General features: G+C 37.2%; 1 protein-coding gene across 1 annotated transcript in view; it reads right to left on the reverse strand.

Moving 5' to 3' along the window:
- The window catches only part of COL28A1 (collagen type XXVIII alpha 1 chain), a 161,530-nt gene that overhangs the window by 91,339 nt on the left and 48,265 nt on the right, over window positions 1–21,926 (reverse strand). Inside the window, exons 14-18 of the mRNA XM_035020613.1 lie at window positions 16,359–16,427; window positions 13,623–13,691; window positions 8,783–8,851; window positions 4,917–4,985; window positions 3,494–3,562 (exon numbers count right to left, since the gene is read on the reverse strand). Of these exons, the coding sequence (XP_034876504.1) occupies window positions 3,494–3,562; window positions 4,917–4,985; window positions 8,783–8,851; window positions 13,623–13,691; window positions 16,359–16,427 (345 nt within the window). The remainder of the gene's footprint in view (window positions 1–3,493; window positions 3,563–4,916; window positions 4,986–8,782; window positions 8,852–13,622; window positions 13,692–16,358; window positions 16,428–21,926) is intronic.

The raw sequence follows: 21,926 nt of genomic DNA on the forward strand, positions 1-21,926 counted from the left end.
CTTAGTAGATGCAGAATCTGATAAAATCCAATATATATTGGATATATAAATCCATTTATAATTACTAAGAAACTCTTGGTACAATTCAAACAGAAGGTAATTATCCTAACCTAATAGAGATCGTCTAGCAAAAACCTACAGCAAATGTCACTCTTAAAATTGAAATTTTAGGGGCACCTGGGTGGCTCAGTTGCTTGTGTCTGCCTTTGGCTCAGGTCATGATCTTGGGGTCCTGGGATCAAGTGCCACTTTGGGCTCCCTGCTCAGTGGGGCATCTACTTGTCCCTCTGCCCTTCCTCTCTGATCGTACTTTCTCTCTCGCTCCCTTTCTCTCAAATAAATAAATAAAATCTTGTTTTAAAACAGTGAAATTTTAGAAGCACTTCCTTTGAAGTCACTTCTTTTAAGCATTGCACTGGAGATCCTAACAGTGTAAAATTTTTAAAAACAAATAGGAGAAAGAACTAAAAAGAAATATATAAAAGAGTTTTTATTTTCATACAATATGATTATGTACACAGGGAATAAAAAAGCAAGAGTTTACAAACAATTAGAAATAATAAGAGATATTATCAGGTGCCTGAATACAAAAATGACATACCAAAACAAAACAAAACACCACCATGAACAAAATAATACTTCTCCTAATTGACCTGTAATAGCTAATTAAAATATGTAGAAAAAAGAAAGCAATTCACAATTGCAAAAAATTTCTCCAATGTACCTTTTTAACTGAAAAACTAGAAGATCTTTATGGATAAAATGGCAAATATTTTCCTGAAATATTAGTTTTACACTACGGTTTGAAAGACTCAATATTTAATTGGAAGATTCAATGCAATCCCAATAGTATATCCCAATGGAGAAATTTTTTGCAATTGTGAATTGCTTTCTTTTTTCTACATATTTTAGTTAGCTATTACAGGTCAATTAGGAGAAGTATTATTTTGTTCATGGTGGTGTTTTATTCTGTCAAATTTGACAAGCCAATCCTAAAAGGAGTATGTTAGAATCAAGAGTAACCAGGAAAGAAGTTGAGAGTATTTTCCCTATTGATGATAAAACTTATTATAAATCTGTCATAATCAAGACAGAAGTAATAGCACTGAAAGATATAGACAAATGGAGCAGAATAGAGAGCTCAGGCACTGATCCTCACACAGAGAAGCTTGATGTACAACAGAGGTGGAATTACAAACCAGTGCAGCAAAGATGGACTATTCAGTAACCCACGCAGGGACATATGGTTGTCCATCTGGGGGGGGAAAAGATCGCTACATTGCACCACACACAAAAGGAAACGGTAAGTGGACTAAAGACTTAAAGTTTGAAAGCATTGTCACATTTTGCTAGAAGGTTGGTGAACGGGCAGAACCATTTTACCCATTGTCCATTTTGGACAGGATCTTCATGATACCAAAATTGAAAACTTGCCCATACCCTATGATCTTCCAATTCTATTTGTAGCATCTATCACCAACCAGTGAGAGAAACTTGTAGTCTGACTTACATAAGAGGAAACTCATAGAATGTTTATGGTAGCATTGTTGGCAAAGGCAAAAAATAGGAAGCAATTTAAATGTCAATCGATAGGAAAATGGATAAATTTTAAATGAGATATTTGTATACAATAGACTATCATAGAGCAATGAAAACAAATGAATTAAAGGTATATAAAAACAAGTAAGACATGAGGCTGAATATACATATGAGGCAGAATGATGCATTATGTAAAGTTCAAGAACACACAAAAGCTTTATGTGGTTTATGGATAAAAATATGTGGGAAAATTTTAAAAACTTCGAGAGAATGATAAATACCCAAGCCATGAAATTAGTTATGTCTGGTGGGGGAGTGGATGGTCATGGGATGGACTAGCAGAGGCAGAAGCCTCTATCTATATCTGTAATGCTTCTTAGAAAAATAGCTAGAATAAATATGGCAAAATGTCAACATTTGATAAAGCTGGGCTGTGAAATACTTGGGTGGTCTTTGTATTATCCTCTATGCTATTGAGTATGCTTGAAATATTTCATTTTCTAAAGTGAGAGAAGCTTAGGATTGCACATCTAGTTAATGGCAAAACTGGGATTTAGACTTAGGCAGTCTAACTGCTGAGCCTTACTACCCTACTATGTTGCTTCTCTGAAATTGGCACATATATGACATCATACATGTACATATGTATATGTACACTGCATATATGTATGGTGACATATATGTCATACTTAGCATATTGTGTGGCACATTGAAACCAACAAACGGCAGCTGTTATTACTACTTACGTTAGTGATTGCTATTTACATTAGTATATTTTGTACTCATTGTAATTATATGTCTATGCATATGTAACATGTCTATTCTTCTAGACCCACATCTTACATATTGTAATACCCAAATACTTGTAAGAATGACAACAATGTCAGCAGCAACAATGATGGAGCTGAACCCTCAGTGCGGCTTGCCAGATCCTATCTGACTTCAGGATTAGTTATAGAACTCGTGAAGGGTAAAGTAAGAATTCGCTCATTTACTCAACACATTTATTGAGTACCTGCTTGTCCCCAAAACTGGGGATTCGATAATAAACAAGAAAAAAAGGAAGCAAGGACCCTGTTGCAGGGGGGTAGCACGGTCCCATAGAAATAGAAAGCAAGCCGTATATGTCATTATAGCTCCTCTAGCAGCCACATTTATATACAAAGTTAAAAGACACAGGTGAAAATAATCCTAATAATGTATTTTACTTTACCTTAATATAGCTGAAATTGTATCATTTCAATATGTAATCAATCTGCAAAAGTACCAGGGATGTAGTTCACGTTCTTCGTGCCGAGCTCTGTAATCTAGTGTGTGTCTCACACCAACCACACATCTCACTTCACGCTCGCCACGTGCCGCGCATTCAGTAACCAGGTGTGGCTGGAGTGTTGGGCACTGCATTTCTCAAGTGATTAGGAAGATGAAACGTAAGGCAGAAAACATGCCCGTTGAGGTGAAGGGGAACAGCAAAGGAAACAGCATGCTGAGGTATAAAATCAGTGGGTAGCGGGAGTGGGGGAGACATACTTTAGGTTGAGGGAACCACTTTCTGAGTAGGTAGCTTTGGAGCTGAGACCTGAAACGTGAGCCCGCCGCAAAACAAGACTAGGGAAGTATCGTTTGCTGAGATTCTACTATCTAGGTGCTCTGTTTTCTAATATGCAGATAAGAATGTTCTTAAAGAATCGCTCTGTGCCCAAAAAGGGCCTCTGATGCTAATAAATATACAAACAAAAAACAGATAGCAGTCCTTAAAATAAACTAAGATTTTTGGTTCTTCCTAAACAATAAGAGTTACACTGAGCACCAGACCCTTTTCTGAATAAATACTCTCCTCTGATGAAATAACAGATGACACATGCATGATCTGTATTGAGTTTGGATATCAATGAAACTTTACATAATACGACACAAAATACCTAAACGCTTCTGATCGGCATGGTCAGCTCACCTTTGGGCCTTGTACGCCAACTCCCACTGGTCCTCTAGGACCCGTAGCTCCTGTCTGGCCTACTTCTCCCTAGTGAGGAAAGAGTATTTGAAGAGTATGTCATGGTAGCAGCAAAATAAAATATATTCCTTCCTTAAGAGCTAAGAGCTGTCTTGTATCAACAAAATAAGATAAAATCGAGCTTTGTGTGCTCAATTCATATATATGTGTTCAAATATATACATAGTGGATAGATGTTAATTATGTTATTAATATTAATACTCATGATATATTGCAATATAAAACCTGAAAATGTATTTTTAATATATATTATTTCAATTTGTGTTTGTATATAATTCAAATATATATATATATATTTGCCTCGAATCCCTTCAGGTGGATGGAGTTTTATCAAATTTGGAATATATAATGGTCTGGCCTAAAATATAGGCTAGGTAGGGGTGCCTGGGTGGCTCAGTCGGTTAAGCATCTCCCTTCAGCTCAGATCATGATCTCAGGGTCCTGGGATTGAGCCCCCTGTCAGGATCCCTGTTCAGCGGGAAGCCTGCTTCTCTCTCTCCCTCTGCCTCTCCCCCTGACTTGTGCTTTCTCTCTCTCTTTCTCTCTTTCTCTCTCTCAAGTAAATAAATAAAATCTAAAAGATATATATAGAGGCTACATAACATACTCAAAAGGTGGAGAACACCTGGAAGATAGGCAGTTAGATCCCATAACAACTAACTAAAATTGACACATGAGAAGCCAGAATGACTGTGAATCAAGAGCAACATCATAAGCAGAAAGAACAACCTGAGCTTCCAATGATGAACCCAAAGCAAAAATCTCAAGGACAGTAACTTTCTTCTATCGAGCTGCTTCTCACATGCCAATCTCTAAGGAATGTGCTGGAAGGTGACTACTCTCAGAGCAGTATTTATTTAACAATGATTAGTGATCATTCGAAGCAACAGTAAGGACAGCTAGTTAAATAAGAAGTGCCATGCCTCTCCCTAAGGGATAAATAATAGTTTTAATTTAGGACATAAAATGATTCCCACATTCATAGAAGATTTTTCTTTATTTCTGACTCCATATCTTTAATTAAATGTGTCAGGAGGTAGGCCTTCTGTGGGAGTGTTGGTGAGAATGGATTAGCCAGCCCACAGGTAGCCTCTGCTGTTTGAGCCGCTAGAAGAGGATCTCTTGAGAAAAAGTCATAAAGAAAACAATAAATTAAGATTGCCTAAATAAATGCTTCTAAAAGTGTAAGGAATACATATTACATTAACTAAACCCTCAGGAATATCAGTACCATTTTACATTAAGTAGAAATCTGATTTTTAAGTTCATTTTATCTATTGCTTTCCCAATGCACTGGCTGCTGACCAGGAAATAGCAACTAGACTATAGATATATTAAACTCTGCTCTCATTCAGAAAGTTACCTTAGCACCAGGCAAGCCTTGTCCTGGAGGCCCTTGTGGACCAGGTGGACCCATAGGACCTTGGATTCCCTTTAAAATAAAATGTTTAAAAATAGCATTAGTGAAATTAAGAAATTCGGATAAAAGTAGTTTCATACCCTCTAAAGTGAAAATTTAATTCTCATCCTATCATATATTAGTCACACTCAGTATTTGTTGAATGGCATGGCAGATGCTGTGAGTCAAACCATAATAGGCATTCTCCCCTTCTTCCATAGTAAGAGAATTGTAGCTGACCTGCGCGGCTGCCTAGATAACGACCACGTTTCCCAGTCCCTTGTGCAGCCAGGTGTTGCCAGATGGACTGGATTTGGGCCAATGGGATACAAAAGGAAGTGACATGTGCAATTGCTGATTCATGATAAAGGAAGAGGCATGCCTTTGCCTCCCCTATTCCCCTTCCCCAGTGGCTGAAGTGAAGACACAGTGGCTATCCCGGATCATGTGGGCGAGGAAAGCACCCTGAGAAGGGCAGACTCCCAAGAATGAAGACGGAACCTCTGAAGACCCTGACGAACAGAGCCACCATGCCAGTTTGGAGTTTCAAATCAGAGAAATAAAATTGCTTCTTGTTAACCTATTTCACATTTCAGTCCCATGCAGGCAAACCTATATTCTAGCTGTCTCGGTCACATTATATCAGGATGTTAAATCGAAGGTTTTGACCTTAGGCTCTAAGAAGCAAGAGTCTGTGGACACCAAACTGAAGAATGTCCAAACACTAGATTCTCACTCACATTGTGGGTATAAAAAGGGGAAGGAGATAGAATTAATTAAGTTCTTCTTTGGAGAAAGTAGTCTTATAAAGTGTTTTCTTTGAAGAACATGAGAGGGATTGGGGTTGCTTCTCTCTTTACCGCATTCTAGAAAGAAAGCTTCAGTGAAACCACTTGTTGACCTTGATTTTTGCCTTGCCAACACAAGGGACCTGTGTCTAACTCACACCTGGGAAGGCTAACATGGATGGTGATGGCCAAGAGAGGGCTGGGGTTGGATCAGCCCATCTATCCAGAGTTGGTCAGCGCAAAGGCCGTGCAAGTTTTTTCTGTGGACCAGATGTACTCTAGGTGAGAGACAGGGTTAGCCTTGAATTGTTTGGAATCCTGTCCAAGAGGACCTGGAGGAGCAATGGAATTCCAATGGAGAGAATCAGTATAGAATAAACCCCCAGAAAAGCAGAGGCTGATGGGGAGAAACAGCTAGAGGAAGAGAGTCCTTCATCCATGTCCTGAGAGTGGCAGTCACAGGGGCAAGGCAAGAGCCCCACAAGGAAACTCACTGTCAAACATCTGTCAAGACCAGAGGACCCAAACCACGTGACAATAGACCAGCCAAGAAAGAAACTCTGTGGCCTCCCTCTGACTCTCATCCTTGATTCGGCCTGGGAGGGATGAGAAGCACATTCCTTCCCATGGACCACAGGTTCTCCCTATAGCTCATACCAGATAAATGAAGATTAAAAGGAAAGTTAATATAGTGACTAGATACTTTTTATTACACAATTAAAACTGTGAGTTACAACTAAGAGGTGATACCATAACTTTTTATTACCTAAAAGTGATAAGAAGAGTTTGTAACTCATTGGTAATTTCTTCCTGCAGTAGGAAAAAGAAAAAACTTACCCCACCAAAAATATTTAAAGGGTTGGTGAGGAAAAACTAAAATTTTGTTTTGCTTATACCCCACAATCCATGATTGTGTAAATAATGGTTACAGATACATGATTATTTTATTACAAATGGTATCCCCTTTTTTCCAGCTGGATGATACAACTGCTTATTTATTTTTTAATTATAAATATCATTTTTTTTCTGGTTAATGAAGATGAAGCAGTCGAAACAGTTTAAGAAAGCTAAGGTTATTACAAGAAGGAATCATAATGTTATTAGGAAGAATCTTTTACAGTTGTCTACAAGTAGTATGATATGCCACAAGGAACCAAAAATTCAAAGAGATCCATGCATATATGTGTGTGTATACACGTGTAAATGTGGTTATTTGTATTTGCACTCCAATTTATAACAGAGTTGAAGTGGTCAAGCCTCCAAACATTTCATGAAAATCTGTAGGCCCCTCGAGGCATATTATCAACATGTTCTTGAAAACAGGAGTTTCCCAAAAACAGATGAGTGGGGAAATTCATTTCTATAAGAGAATTAGGAAGATCTAGTAACAACGGTAATTCAATGAGTAAACATGTCAAATTAAGGATAAGAAGAAAAATGAATAAATAGAGGTTACATTTAAGTAGGATTTAAATCATTTGTCTTCAAAGGGAAAACGAATTCCTTTTTTGTTCAAAGCAATTTACAAATGATGCATTCTATTCAATCTCCTATCCAGTGAGGGTCAGCTCCATATGGACACGTCTACCTTAAAAATGATTTTCTCTTGGAAATTTGGAGAGAAAGGGGTGAGAAAACAAAAGAAGTCAAAGAGAGTTTTTTAAGCTGAAGAACAACAACCCCCACCAAGAACCAGCATTAAAGGCAACAGGAAGTTGCAGGTGGGAGGTCCAGAATTTGCAGGCCACCTGGAAAGATTTGGCTTTCTTTGAACCTCATTTCAGCCTTTTGAACCTCATATACTCAGCACCGGGACCACAAGACCCAGGACTGTCCAGCCACTTCCAGGATCAGAATGTAAGCCTGGCTGAAACCAGCAAGTAAACTGCAAAGTTTGAGACTCCCTAGTGCTACAGTCAAACCACAATCCTTGTGTAATCAAAATATCCAGCTCTTCATTATTATATAAACACTTATATACAGACTTATCTTGGCTTTTCCTGCATCTTAATCCTCCTAATGTATTACCACTAAGATCTCTATCAAGAGAAAGGACATGGAAAAAGGAGTAATATCCAACTTTGGTGTTGCTTGGATTAACAACAACAACAACAAAAATACTAATTAATTTCAAGATGGTTAGAAAGAAACTCAGAGTTAATGTTAACAATGAGGTTTGGAATGATCTCCTTTTTTTATACTCTTCCCACTCTCCTAGATAAAGGAAGCAGTATTCATTCTCTAGGCAACAGAATAATTCAAACCTTAATCATAAATCTTAGTCAAACCGATTGGCTACTTTCTATGTAGGAGGACAGTCAACATAAATCTGGATTTGTGTGTCACTTTGATTAAATGAGATTCTGTAGGTAGATAGTACTTTTACATTATCTTTATATTATTTAGATCTAACAAAGGTGCCCAGCTTTTCCAAAAGTTATGGTCAGAAGATTTTGGAAGCCCTTAGAGCCATGAATGTGGAGACATCCTCAGAGAGCTTTCCTTCCTTCTGACCAAGAGAGGCCAAATGTCATTTATAAACTCTATCTGTGGTTTGCTTCTATTCAGGAACGGTGCCCTTTAAGTTAAATGGTTACCTCTGATTCTGGTCCTTGTTTTAAAACTTTTTTTAGATTGATACGTGGCTAGGGGGTAGGAGATAGTACTCTCCTAGCATTGGCAGAGAGTGAGATTTAATCATTTGCAAAGCCTCAGGGGGAAAACACGCAAACCAACAGATAAATAAACCACTGCTCCCAAGGAAAACTAAGAATATAAAATCACTCTAAAACTCTTATCCTGTTAGTTAGGCATTAATGTTAAAAGTCACAGCTCCAAGAAACACACATTTTATTTTTTTTAATCTTTGGAAGTTCTAAAAAATAAAATCTCACAGAACCATCTTTTCCTTTTGGTTGTATATTCCATTGCACTTTGACTATCAAATATATTCATAGGTGTTTGCAGGACTGGCTTTCAATGAACACCAGAATTGGGTCAGAGTGTTCTGTACCAAAGGGAAAGAGAGAAAGCTTTGATTACCTGTTCTCCTTGACTCCCAATTCCAGGGATGCCCATTAGTCCCTGGGGTCCCACAGGTCCCAAATCCCCCTGTATAGAAAATAAGTCAGAAATATAACAATAAGCCTCATTCTTTCATACTTTGCTAATCTTGAATTATGCTGAATTAAAATCTATACCATAAAAGGGTTCAACATAAAAAGTTAGAAAACTCTATCTCTTTTAAACAGTTTATAGTTCAAGTTTGCCAAAAGAGTGAATGATATTTTCACTGTGTAGTCTAAATTGGTGAATATTTGCACTAGTTTATATTTATCAATCATTTTTCTAACAAGGACCAAAAATTCCTAAATGGTTATTAATGATCCAAACACTTCCTGTTAGGATTACAATAGAAATATTTAAAAGTCTCATATTCACAGGGTCCAAGAAAATCAAGATTTGAGAGAGAAATTGAAATGTTTGAAAATTTTCTAAATACCTTTTCCTTCCACATCTTGCTAAAATACATTTTAAAAATTAAGAAATTATCTAAGGTAAATGCAACAAAATTAAAGAACCTCACCTTTTCCTTCCATGAAATAAATTCGGGAAACAGAGTGAGAGTTATCAGTAATAAGAACACTATCATTCATTCATTCTTGGTGTCTTTCAACAAATACCTGTGAGTGCCCATTATGTGCCCTGGATTGTTCCAAACACTGGGGAAGCAACAGTGACCTAAACAGCCAAAAAGCTCTCTCCTCACAGAGCTTACATTTTAGTAGGAAAAACAGAAGATAGTAAACAAGATAAATAGATAAAATAAGTAATATGTTGAATAAGGATAAGTGCTAAGGAGAAAAATAAATCAAGGAAGGGGGGAGACAACTACAGTTTTGCATGAGGTGGCCAAGGATGGCCAAGCAATTTAGAGAGAGAAAGAACCACGTAGAAACACAGGAAAAGTATTCCAAGCAGAGCAAACGCCCAGTGTGAGGATGATGCCTGGCACATCCCAGAACAGCAAAGAGACAAATGAGATGCATATTTTATTTTATTTTTTATTTTTATTTTTTGAAGAAGGCTCCATGCCCCACGTGGGGCTTGAACTCACAATCCTGGGATTAAGAGTCATGTGCTCTACCAACTGAGCTAGCCAGGCATCCCAGACATTTAAATGTCAGTTGTATTTAGGCTCCATCAGGATCCATGAACTTGTTCTTAAATAGCTGGACAGTAAACATTTTGTTCTTGAGGGCCATAGTCAGGTCCTGTCATCAGTAATGGACGCCGCTTTGGTTGTAGCAAAGCAAGCACAGACAATACCTAAATGCACAGATATGCCTGCGTTCTAAAAACACCGTATTTGTAAGAATAACAGCCAGCCCTATAGTTTGCCAATGCCTGGACTAAATAAGTGTTTTTATGAACAAAACTGTATCGTTGGATCATACTTCACATAATATTAGGGGCGCCTGGGTGTCTCAGTCTGTTAAGTATCCAACTCTTGATCTCAGCTCAGGTCTTGATCTCAGGGTCGTGAGTTCAAGCCCCGTGTTGGGCTCTACGCTGGGTGTGGAACATATTACTTATTTTATCAAGTTTGCCAAAAGAGTGAATGGTATTTTCACTGTGTAGTCTAAACTGGTGAATATTTGCACTAGTTTATATTTATCAATCATTTTTCTAACAAGGACCAAAAATTCCTAAATGGTTATTAATAATCCAAACACTTCCTGTTAGGATTACAATAGAAATATTTAAAAGTCTCATATTCACAGGGTCCAAGAAAATCAAGATTTGAGAGAGAAATTGAAATGTTCGAAAATTTTCTAAGTACCTTTTCCTTCCACATCTTGCTAAAATACATTTTAAAAATTAAGAAATATCTAAGGTAAATGCAACAAAATTAAAGAACCTCACCTTTTCCTTCCATGAAATAAATTCGGGAAACAGAATGCTGATCCTGTCATTAAGACATGCCCTGGAATATGCTTCTTAGTGTTTTACTTTGTGTCAACCCCCATTCTAAATAAATATCTTAGAGGGAAAGATGTAATGGACTCAAGTTCTAGTTCAGAGCTGGATTATTCTGATTCAGAATTGGATTGCTTGTCATGTGGCAGGCACTGCGTTAAATGCTTTTCATGCTTTATCTCATTTAATCTTCACAAGAACCCTCTGAAAGTAGGCATCCCTATCTTCCAGATGAGGTTAAGTACTTTGCCCCAGTCATACAAACGTTAGATGACAGAGGCAAGATTCAAGTTCACTCTCTTTGACTCCAGAACCCACTCATAACCACTATTCTGCAAATATTCAATGAACACATAAGAAGCATCTTCTTTTGTGCATTATTATTTACATTTAATTTCTGTATCAAAACCACTTCTTTGTGTTTTACCAATTATATATTTGAGAGCCCTTACCATAGAGGTATTTATCTTATCACTTGAATTACAGACACAAATGTGCTTGAATCTAACATTATAGATAAAAGCTATGGTGAGCACTGTGAATCGTGTAAGACTGTTGATTCACAGACCTGTACCTCTGAAACAAATAATACATTATATGTTTAAAAAAAAAAAAAAGATAGTAGGAAGGGAAAAATGAAGGGGGGGGAATCCGAGGGGGAGACGAACCATGAGAGACTAGGGACTCTGAGAAACAAACTGAGGGTTCTAGAGGGGAGGGGGTGGGGGGGATGGGTTAGCCTGGTCATGGGTATTAAAGAGGGCACGTACTGCATGGAGCACTGGGTGTTATACACAAACAATGAATCATGGAACACTTCATCTAAAACTAATGATGTAATGTATGGTGTTGAACATAACATAATAAAATAAACAAAATACACCATATGTTAACTAACTTGAAATTTAAAAAACCAAAAAAATGGCAAATAAAAAGTTGAGACAAAAAAAAAGAATAGGAAAGGAGGAAAGGGGGAAGGGTAAGGATTTGGTAAGGGAGTAGCTGATGAAAGCCTCGCAATTACTATGTGATAATGTCTGATATTTCAATGTATTTCCTTTGCATGAGCTCCAGATGTAAAAACACAAATGCCATGACAACAACACCTGAAAAAGTTAATTTACTGAACTCATAAAACAATAGATCTGTTGTACTCAGTTCTCATTGCTCCAAAGGAAGACACTCTTACATATTTTTAGGGTATTTTGGAGCTGGAGCTGAACTATTTGAACCAAAAACTGTATTACAACTAAAATTTGTATAACTCACTATTTACCAGTATCTCTGCTATTTAAATACAGATATCTAAAAGAGACAGCTACCAGTAAATAAAAGAAATAAGTCATTCAAAATTGAAACACAACACCTAAAGTAATCATGAACATAAATCATTATTCTAATATATAATGTGATGATATGCTTAGAGATTAACATATAAATGACTCCAAATTGATATGAGGTCTCTGTTTCTTGTACGTTTCTTATATCATCTTCACCTCTGGGAGCTTTCCCTTCCCAGTGGTCTGTAGGGCTTTATTAGCTTCCGGAGGTCCTAGCACCAGCCTCACTACCACTTCTAATCTGGGTATGATCTGTAGCTATTTTAAAGAAAACAAGGAACTAGTGAGAAAGAGAAAAGCAATGACAGGTTGACCATGGTGTTGAACATAAACAATTTTACAGAATACTGTCAGATATGGCCATTCATTGTGATAAACCAAGATAAAAGCAAGAGCACTCCATAGTTATGTCTGAGCACAGACAAAAACAAAAAACAGCATCCAAACCACCTATCCCCAGCAAAATGATCAAACATCCCCCTAAACTAGCTAAAGTGAACGACTGCTACTTCTTTACCAATTATAGCTAAGCCTGACTCCATTTTTCCCACCTCCTAGATAAGAGTCATTAAAATAGCCAGTCTTAAAATTACCTCACTTCCTGTACCCTTGAAACAAATAATACATTATGTGTTTTAAAAAAAAGAAGATAGCAGGAAGGGAAAAATGAAGGGGGGGAATCAGAGCGGGAGACGAACCATGAGAGAGGATGGACTCTGAGAAACAAACTGAAGGTTCTAGAGGGGATCGTGGTGGGGGGAAGGGTTAGCCCAGTGATGGGTATTAAAGAGGGCACGTTCTGCATGGAGCACTGGGGGTTATATGCAAACAACGAATCATGGAACACTACATCAAAAACTAATGATGTAATGTACGGTGATTAACATAACATAATAAGAAAAATTTTACCTCCCTTCCTAACAGCATCCAATCCAAAGTCAACTTCTTTCTTAGTCACTTCCCCAAAACACCTAACACAAGCCCAAATGCTATAAAAAATCTTTCATCTTCTTACTGAGTAGTAATGGGTTCCCCATGGTATGTGGTCTGCCTCACTGCAATGAATCTATAGACCTAACTTTGTTCAGCTATAGGTGGACCCCTCTTGGTCCTTGTTAGAGGGCTTCAGCACTAGCTTTTCTTAAATGAGTTCTCCTATTTTAGTCCCATTTTAAGGTAATATCTTTTGAGTGAGCATCTAAGGATGGACATGCACATTCTGTAATGGGGTCAAGTCAATACATTTTAAAACACTTTTTTACTAAGAAGAGGTCTGTTTTGCTAATGTTTGGCATTAAAGCTGCTTAGCTGAAGATAGTTTTACTGGAAGTCAAAACCCAAATAAATGAGACATTACTGTAAATAAACATGATGGGGTATTTCAGATAATAATTCCTCCTACATAATAATATACCTTGCATATACTTGATTTATAATTAACTGGATACCTGTGTGATATGGTCATTAGATTGAATACAGTTCATAAATGTACATGCATAAAGAACAATGAAGAAAAATAATTCTAGTGGCATCTTTCCTATTGTATACACTTTATGCAGTACCTTGTCCCCTTTGATTGACAGGCCTTGTAATCCTTGTGGGCCAATTGGTCCTTCAGAGCCTTTCTCACCCTGAAAGTATATGGGAGAAATATCAGTATATTAATAAAAATCAGGATTTCAAAATAGTTGAAGCATCCAAAGCATCCAAATTCACTGCTCACTACAAATGGGTAATTCTAGCCCACCCAAAGATCTGTAACTTGCAAAAAAATACAGTTTTAATACTCTTAAATAAGAAGGAATCTGTCCAAACAGAACACATATACAGCATCACTAAAGTTGGAAAAGAGCTCCATTCCTGATAGAAATATCTGGAAATGGGGGACCTAACTAATCATATAGTACAACAAACTGAATCAATCCTTCATTTCCTTAACACTGCTCAACTAGATCCTTCACACAATGAAAATTCGTCTCTCATATTAGTATGTGAACTAATGCTTGCTAGTATTGAATTACTTATTAAATGTTTTATATCGTAATTTATAAATATTCATTGAAAATTTAGTTTTAAAATGATTCATAGAAAATCTTCTTGGAGTACTTCTATAGTCACATGACCTATGCGACAAGCTCTGGTTGTAATGTAATTGCAATGAAGTCATAACATTTTGTGCATTTGTGTGAAAAATAAGCCATATTATTAATTAGGAATAGCATTTATTTAAACCCAGAGTAAAATCAAAGAACACTTGCAAGAAACCTAAGAAAAGGGAAAATACACCTTTAAGTCCCTCTTTATTCATAATTTATTCTACGTCAATGCAAAGTAACCCGAGTAGCACACATAGAAAACTCCCCATTGACCCTGCTGGTTGGGGAATGAAGTATTCTGACTAATGGGTTCTTCTGATCATTACCACAGAGTGTAATTACATAAGTCAACCCTAAAGTAACACTGAATATAATGGATTCTTTCTGTGATGAGATGCAGGGCGATGCAGTGCCGTGGGTTATGATGAGTAAGAGTGTATCATTATAACATTGAACCTGTCACTAAAACTCACCCTGCAGTATGCTCCTTAGTGTTTCACTTATTCACTTCTCATTTACTTATTTATGTTAAAAACCCCCACAGGTTATAAAGAGAAATAACCCTGGCTATTTGAATTTCCCAGGTTGTTTGGACTACACATAAATAGAAATTTACTATATGACAAAAAAAAAACTCAAGAAATTATGTATTATAAAACTTTCTGAAATGTAGCACTTAGCTGTTGGCCTGACTTCTGAGAGTAATACTCTGGTTAAGTCAGGACATTAGGAATGTCCCCTTTCTCCTACAGATTATTTCCTTTGATGATGACAAATTAAAGTTTGTTAGTTATTGAGGGCCTCTTTTAAAATTCAACCCAGCAGTCATTCACAACTTAGTATGAATTAGGTTTTAACTACTTGATCTCCCTGTAGTCAAGATTCAGGTTTCTCACAGACAATAGAATATTGATCATGGCTGAAGAGGATAAGAATGAGATGATATTTTAGAGCATGAGTCTGGAGGGAGAAGGCCAGATCTTAGTGACTGACCAAATGGCTGAAGTAGAAGTTCTTAGACACTTGGAAAACAGCATGTGGTTCTCTGGGTGGTGTGTGTGTGCATGCATGTGTGTTTGGGGGAAAGACTTTAGAAAAGAAAGGAAAAGGACCCCAAAATGTATTCTTGCTTACTCTGAAATGTTGTTGATGCTGCCCAAAGTGTCTTGGAAAATCATTTCCTGTGTGGCCTTTGGTAGATGGGGGGAACCAGAGGTCAGCAAAGTACAGCCCATTGGCCAAATCCAGCCCACTGCTTGTTTTTTGTAAGTACAGCTTTATTGGAATATAGCCACACTCACTCATTTATACATGGTTGATGACTTCTCTCATGCTACACCAACAGAGGCTAAGTCGTTTTGACAGATACCATACTGCTCACACAGCCTAAAATACTTATTCTCTGGCCCTTTACAGAAAAAGTTTGCCAGCCCCTGGTCCAGAGGAACTTGAGTGCCAAGAATTATATATGGGAAGCAGTAGTAACATTTGAATTCTCAATTGCCAGGTAAAAGGTACGTTTCTCATAGCATTTTGCCCCTTATGATAACAAGGTAATCCTAGTTCTGTCCTCCCACCCGTATTTCTTTCTTATTATACTAATGACAGTATGATTACGAACTGGTTTAGTAGTTTCTTATCTGTGTTTCACAAAACAAAGCTGTGAGTAAAGTTCTGTCATAGCTATGCTCAATAACGTCACTTCTGGACATGAAGATGCTATTTATCACTATGGCTTTAATGACTACAAACTAAAAGAGTTTTCTCCTTTCCTGTGCCATAATTACATGAGGTAAAAATCTGTCAATTAGTTATTTTTTTAAAGATTTTATTAATTTATTTGACAGAGAGAGACACAACGAGAGAGGGAACACAAGCAGGGGAAGTGGGAGAGGGAGAAGCAGGCTTCCCACCGAGCAGGGAGCCCGACGTGGGGCTCGATCCCAGGACCCCGGGATCATGACCTGAGCCGAAGGCAGACGCTTAACGACTGAGCCACCCAGGTGCCCCCAATTAGTTATTTATAATCACAAATTTCGTTATAGTTTCATGTTAAGGGAAAATTTACATATTCCTTTATTTAATAGGGTGAAGATAGGAAAATACTTGACTTCTGATAATTGGCTAGGCCACATTTTTTAAAGTTGTAAATCATGACCATGCAAGACAAAGCATTTTTTCATAGTACATAAGTATTGTTACCTTTGGTCCTGGAAATCCTTCTCCTGGTAAGCCCCTCTCTCCTGGTGCTCCCTCAGGACCACGGGGACCCTGTTTAGGAGAAGAGGAAATGAGGAGCAGGAAAAGAGAGAGAAGGAGAGAATGGGGGGAGAAAAAGGGGAGAAGGAAGGAAGAGAGAAAGGATTATATTTTGGTTCACACCGGCTGCGGCGATATAGTCCTACTTAAGTTATTAGTGAGAATCCTTCTAGTAAACTCCATACTGATTAGTAGAATCGTAGAGTGGTGAAGAATAATATTCCACTTGATTAGCAGAAGATGATCTATTCTGCTCTCCTCAAATTAGAGGAAAATGGAAATTAAGTGGTGCTTCAGAATAAGGATTAGGAAATAAATCCTATGAGGAAAGTCTAAAAATCTAGGACTGTGTGGTCTGGAGAAAGTTGCAGAGTGATTAAATAATTGAAAACTATCAGGGGAGCTCTGTGAAGAAATCACTGCCCAGCGGCTTTAAAGCACTGAATTCTGTTTACACGTGTTTTAATTTCTATCCTGATACATTTGGATTCAAACTTGAATTCTTTCAAGGACTGCTTGAATCCACTGGACGTTTATGTGCAAATGGGAATCCTGATAGCATCACATTTAGGTGAAGCATGGTTTTCGATCTCAGGGATTCAAATTAAGAAGTCCAGGTAACTATTGCTCAGAAGGGCACTCAGGGAGTTGCAAACTTCTCACAGAAGGAAAGAAAAACAACACAGTCTCAGGCTTTGAAGTGGGCTGGCAGGAAACATACTAATTGAAAAAATAAAAGGCAATAGCAAGATATTCACTTGAAGTAGGAATTTTTAAAAGGCTACAAATTCTCCCTCTCTTTATTCTTGGCCAGAAGGTCACAAAGTAAAAAAGGAACTAACAAGGATCTTAGAAGCACAAACTGGAGCTTTTCCCTCTAAGCCATCTAAAAAGATAATTAGGGCTTGCTTGGCAGGGAAGTGAACCTAAGATGATATAAAGTCGATTGAGTTGCCCAGAAACTCCAAAGCCAGCACACTGCAGACACTCTAAACAATCTGGGGGCTCGATACGCAATAATCCGGGGTAATATGAGAGGCGCTTTCTCCTGAAGCCTGGTAGCAGACGTAGGATGCAGCATTTGCTAATCAGTGACCGATCATAGTTATGGAACTGTAAACAAGAAAGCTAATTGTATCTCATGTCAATTTTTTTTTTGCCTTTCCCTAAATATTATATATTTTAAAAGACAGTCTTCTTCACTATTTATGCATCACCAATTTCATAAAGGCTTTAATTAAAGGGAAAAGCTAATATTTAATTCCATTTAAATTGCTATGCTGATGGGAAACCTAGCTTTTAACAACCCAAGACCTTAATCAAAGCACTAATATCCATGACAGCTTGCTCTAATGTTAGATTAACTAGGGGAAAAATAAATATAAGCATGAAAACTAGATTGCAAACTAAAAAGGCAAGTGCCTAGTTAACATCATGTAATTTAACAAAAAAAAAAAAAAATTGACAAATTATTCCTCTTTCCCAATGATAAAACAAATGAAAATAACACAATTTACATTAAATGCAAAGAAGTCTTTTTCCAGTTCACTCAATTTTTTTTTTTCCCATTCATTCAGCAAATGTCTGGTGGGTGCAAGGCCCTGTGCTAAGTTCTAGGAACAGCAGATAGACCTGCTCTCTTGTCTCAAAGAGCTTGCAGTCTTTCATGATAATTGAGAGCATATTATGGTGTCATATGGACCAGGGCTCAAGTCCCAGCTCTGTTGTGTGTTAACAGCAGGATCTCCAGCGAAGAATTTAATCTCTCTAAAGTTCAGCATCTTCATCATAATGGTGGTAACAATAGTACCTACCTCGACCACAGGAGTTAATATAAAGGTTAGATCAGAGAGACGTAATGTTCTTATATACTGAGCACGCAATAAAGATCTGCTATCGCTATCAAGATTACTTTACTTGAATCTTGTGATTGCGAAGAATGTCCTTTCAGGGCATGTTTATGAACAGGGTAGCTTCAGAGTGAATGGCTTACAGTAGGCAATATGACAATACAGAGAGAGGACTGCTGCAGAGCATGAACACCGAACCCTTCTTCCATCCCTGCATTTCTAGAGTCCGCCAGCCAAGGTGAGAGTGAAAACAATGGTGGTTTTGAGGAGCCATGTGTTTCAAGCTGCTGAGAGCCGAGAACTAATACTCGTGAGTATTCACTTAAAGGCATTTAAAAAAGCAGTGATTCAAGGTTTAATTACTACACACTGTTGGAATAATATTCCACATCAACAGTACATTCTCATATTTTCCAGCTAAACCGAATGGAAGATGAGAAAGAGCAGGTACTTGGGGTAGATGAACTGTACTTTATCACAACAGTACCGATGGATTATTTTTAAAAGACAGAACTGCTTCTATAAAAAACTCACGGTGTCCTTTTCAAAAGCCATGAGAGCCAATCATAATTATGGCATATTTATTTGACTTCTCATGAATGCCTCTAATCAAAAAAAAAAAGTGGAGGAATCTAATTATCAATTAACACAGTCTGATCAGTGAAATGCTTTATTTGAGACATTAATGAGATAAAATGTGATTGTCCATTATCTTATTACTTGTTACTTTTCTTAATAATCTCACTAGTGTGGATAATCAATAAAAGTGGTTTTGCCATACATTGTAAGCATTAAAAATAAATATGCTAAATAATAATAAAAATTTCCCATAATATTCAAACAGTACCATCTGTGTAATTTTTAACTCCAAAGTATTTACAGTTCTACTTCAGGGGGTATTTTTTACTAATAGTGCTATGAATATCCTTGTACAAAAACAAAACAAAACAAAAAACCCTGAGGGGCGCCTGGGTGGCTCAGTTGGTTAAGCGACTGCCTTCAGCTCAGGTCATGATCCCAGGGTCCTGGGATCAAGTCCCCCATCGGGCTCCCTGCTCTGCGGGGAGCCTGCTTCTCCCTCTCCCACTCCCCCTGCTTGTGTTCCCTCTCTCGCTGTGTCTCTCTCTGTCAAATAAATAAATAAAATCTTTAAAAAACCAAAAAACAAAAAACCCTGAAACCACTTGAAATCATTCAGACAAAGAAACAAACATAAAGGACTTTCAACAGAACCTTTTTCAGTCCCAAGGTAAGTCTTTATGTTACTTCTAGGTAATTAAAAAACTCACAACGTTGGGTTTTTATTAGGACAGTTTGGTGCAAAACTTTCATACGTTACTTGCGATCCACCCCACCTTTGTTATGATTTCAGTTCCCAGTTAAACCATAGATGTCACAATGTCACTCTGATTTGTGTAATTGTGGCTTGGAAAGCAAACAAAAAAGAACTTCGTGTTCTGGCAGTATTATGAAAACTCTCTAGCCCACAAACAAAAAGGCAAGTAACACAAATTTTTCTTTAACACAAATTTTAAAGGAGGTCCAAAAATAAATAAGGAATAAATAGGAACAGCAGATTCCTATGCCTCAGTAAGGGAAATCACAGGGCTCCAGAACAAAAAGGGAGCAGAACGCTGGGGTGGTACACGTAGAAGCTGATGCTGTGTCTGTCCTGGGTGGAAGAGTGTGGCTGTGTGGTGGAAATATGTCTAGAAAAATCTAAGCTAGAGAACCAGAAGCAAGGATTTTGGCTCACTCAGTGGGAAATAAGGAGAGAATTAGAGCTGAGATAAAGCTCATAAAGCTAGGCTCTGTGCTGGGCATAGAGCATGCTTAAGATTCTCTCTCTCCCTCTGCACCCCACCACCCCCATGCATGCGCTCGCTCTCTCGCTCTCTCTCAACAACAAAAAAAAAAGTCTACGGTCAGTGTATTATTTTTAGGGTCAGGTGCTGATACTGATGACATTTCAAGCTTGTTAGCTAAGAACACATGTTAAAAGTTCAATAATCAGGAGCATCTGGAGGGCTTAGTTGGTTAAGTGTCTGATCGGCTCAGGTCATAATCTCAGGTCCTGGGATCCAGCCCCTCATGGGCCACATCAAGCCCCCCATCGGCAGCATTGGCCCCCCATTGGGCTCAGCACTCAGCCATGAGTCTGCTTATCCCTCTGCCTCTCCCCCACCGCTCTCTCTCTCTCTCAAATAAACAAAATCTTTTTTTTTAAGTTCAATAAGCATATATACATGTAGACATATGTATACACACATGTGTGTATAAAAAGACACACATGTATTCTGATACATATGTGCTTTCTAATTAGATTTTTTTAATATTGAGTTTTGAGAGCTATTTATACAATCTCAATATAAATCCTTCATCAGATATGTGGTTTGCAAATACTTTTTATTGGTCAGTAGCTTGTCTTTTCATCCTTTTAACAGAGCCATGGAATAAACATTTTCCACTTTCCAGGAGTCCAACTAATCAATTTTTTTATTTTTTGGATCATGTTTTTTGTAACATGTCTAAGAAATTTCCACCAAGCTATAGTACCAAAGATTCTCTCTTACGTTTTATTCAAAAGTTTTATAGTTTTACATTTCACATTTAAGTCTATGAGCCATTTTGAGTTAATTTTTTATAAGGTGTGTGTGAAACTTACTTGAGGTTCAGTTTTTGGTATATGGATATCCAATTGATCCAGCACCATTTGTTGAAAAAGTTATCCTTCCTCCATTGAATTGTTTTTGCACCTTTATCAAAAAATCAGTGTGTGGGTCTGTATCTGGATCCTCTATTCTATTCCACTGATCATGTCTCTATGATCTACCAGAACTGCACAATCTTGATTATTATAGTGATGTGAATAAAACCCTTTCTTCAACTTTATTCTTCTTTTTGCAAATTGTTTTTAACTATTCTAGTTCCTTTGACTTCCCATACAAATTTTTTTTTTATTTATTTTTTTATAATTTTTTTTTAAGATCCCATACAAATTTTAAAATAATCTTGTCCATATCTATAAAAACATCTCACTGGAATATTTAAAAAGACTTGCATTAAACCTTATATCAATTTAAGCAGATTGACAGCTTTATGAAATCAAGTCTTCAATCCATGAACATGGTGTGTCTCTCAATTTATTAAATATTCTTTTATTTCTTTCATTGGTGTATTGTAGTTTTCAGGATACAAGTCCTACACATGTCTTAGTAGATTTTTACCCAAGTATTTCTATTTTTTAACGGCTATAGACGCTATTATATTTTAAATTTTTATTTCTATGTGTCTGTTACTAGAATATAGAAATAAAATTGATTTTGTCTGTTCTTTGTATCTATGGGATTGGTTTGGTTTTTGTTTTGTTTTGTTCTTAAGGTTCCACATATAAGAGAGATCATATGGTATTTGCCTTTCTCTGACTTATTTCAGTCAGTATAATGTTTTCAGAGTCCATCCATGTTGTTGCAAATGGCAAGACTTCATTCTTTTTTATGACTGAATAGTAATCCATTATATATATCGATACATATATCCAATAGTAATCCATTATATATATATGAGGTATATATATATATCTCAATTTCTTTATCCGCTTATCCATCAGTGAACATTTAGTCTGTTTCCCTACATTGGCTATTATAAATAGCATTGACCA

The sequence above is a fragment of the Mirounga leonina genome, unplaced genomic scaffold (assembly GCF_011800145.1).
Source record: "Mirounga leonina isolate KUSES-001 unplaced genomic scaffold, KU_Mleo_1.0 Mir_174, whole genome shotgun sequence".
In the NCBI taxonomy this organism is placed as follows: Eukaryota; Metazoa; Chordata; class Mammalia; order Carnivora; family Phocidae; genus Mirounga; species Mirounga leonina.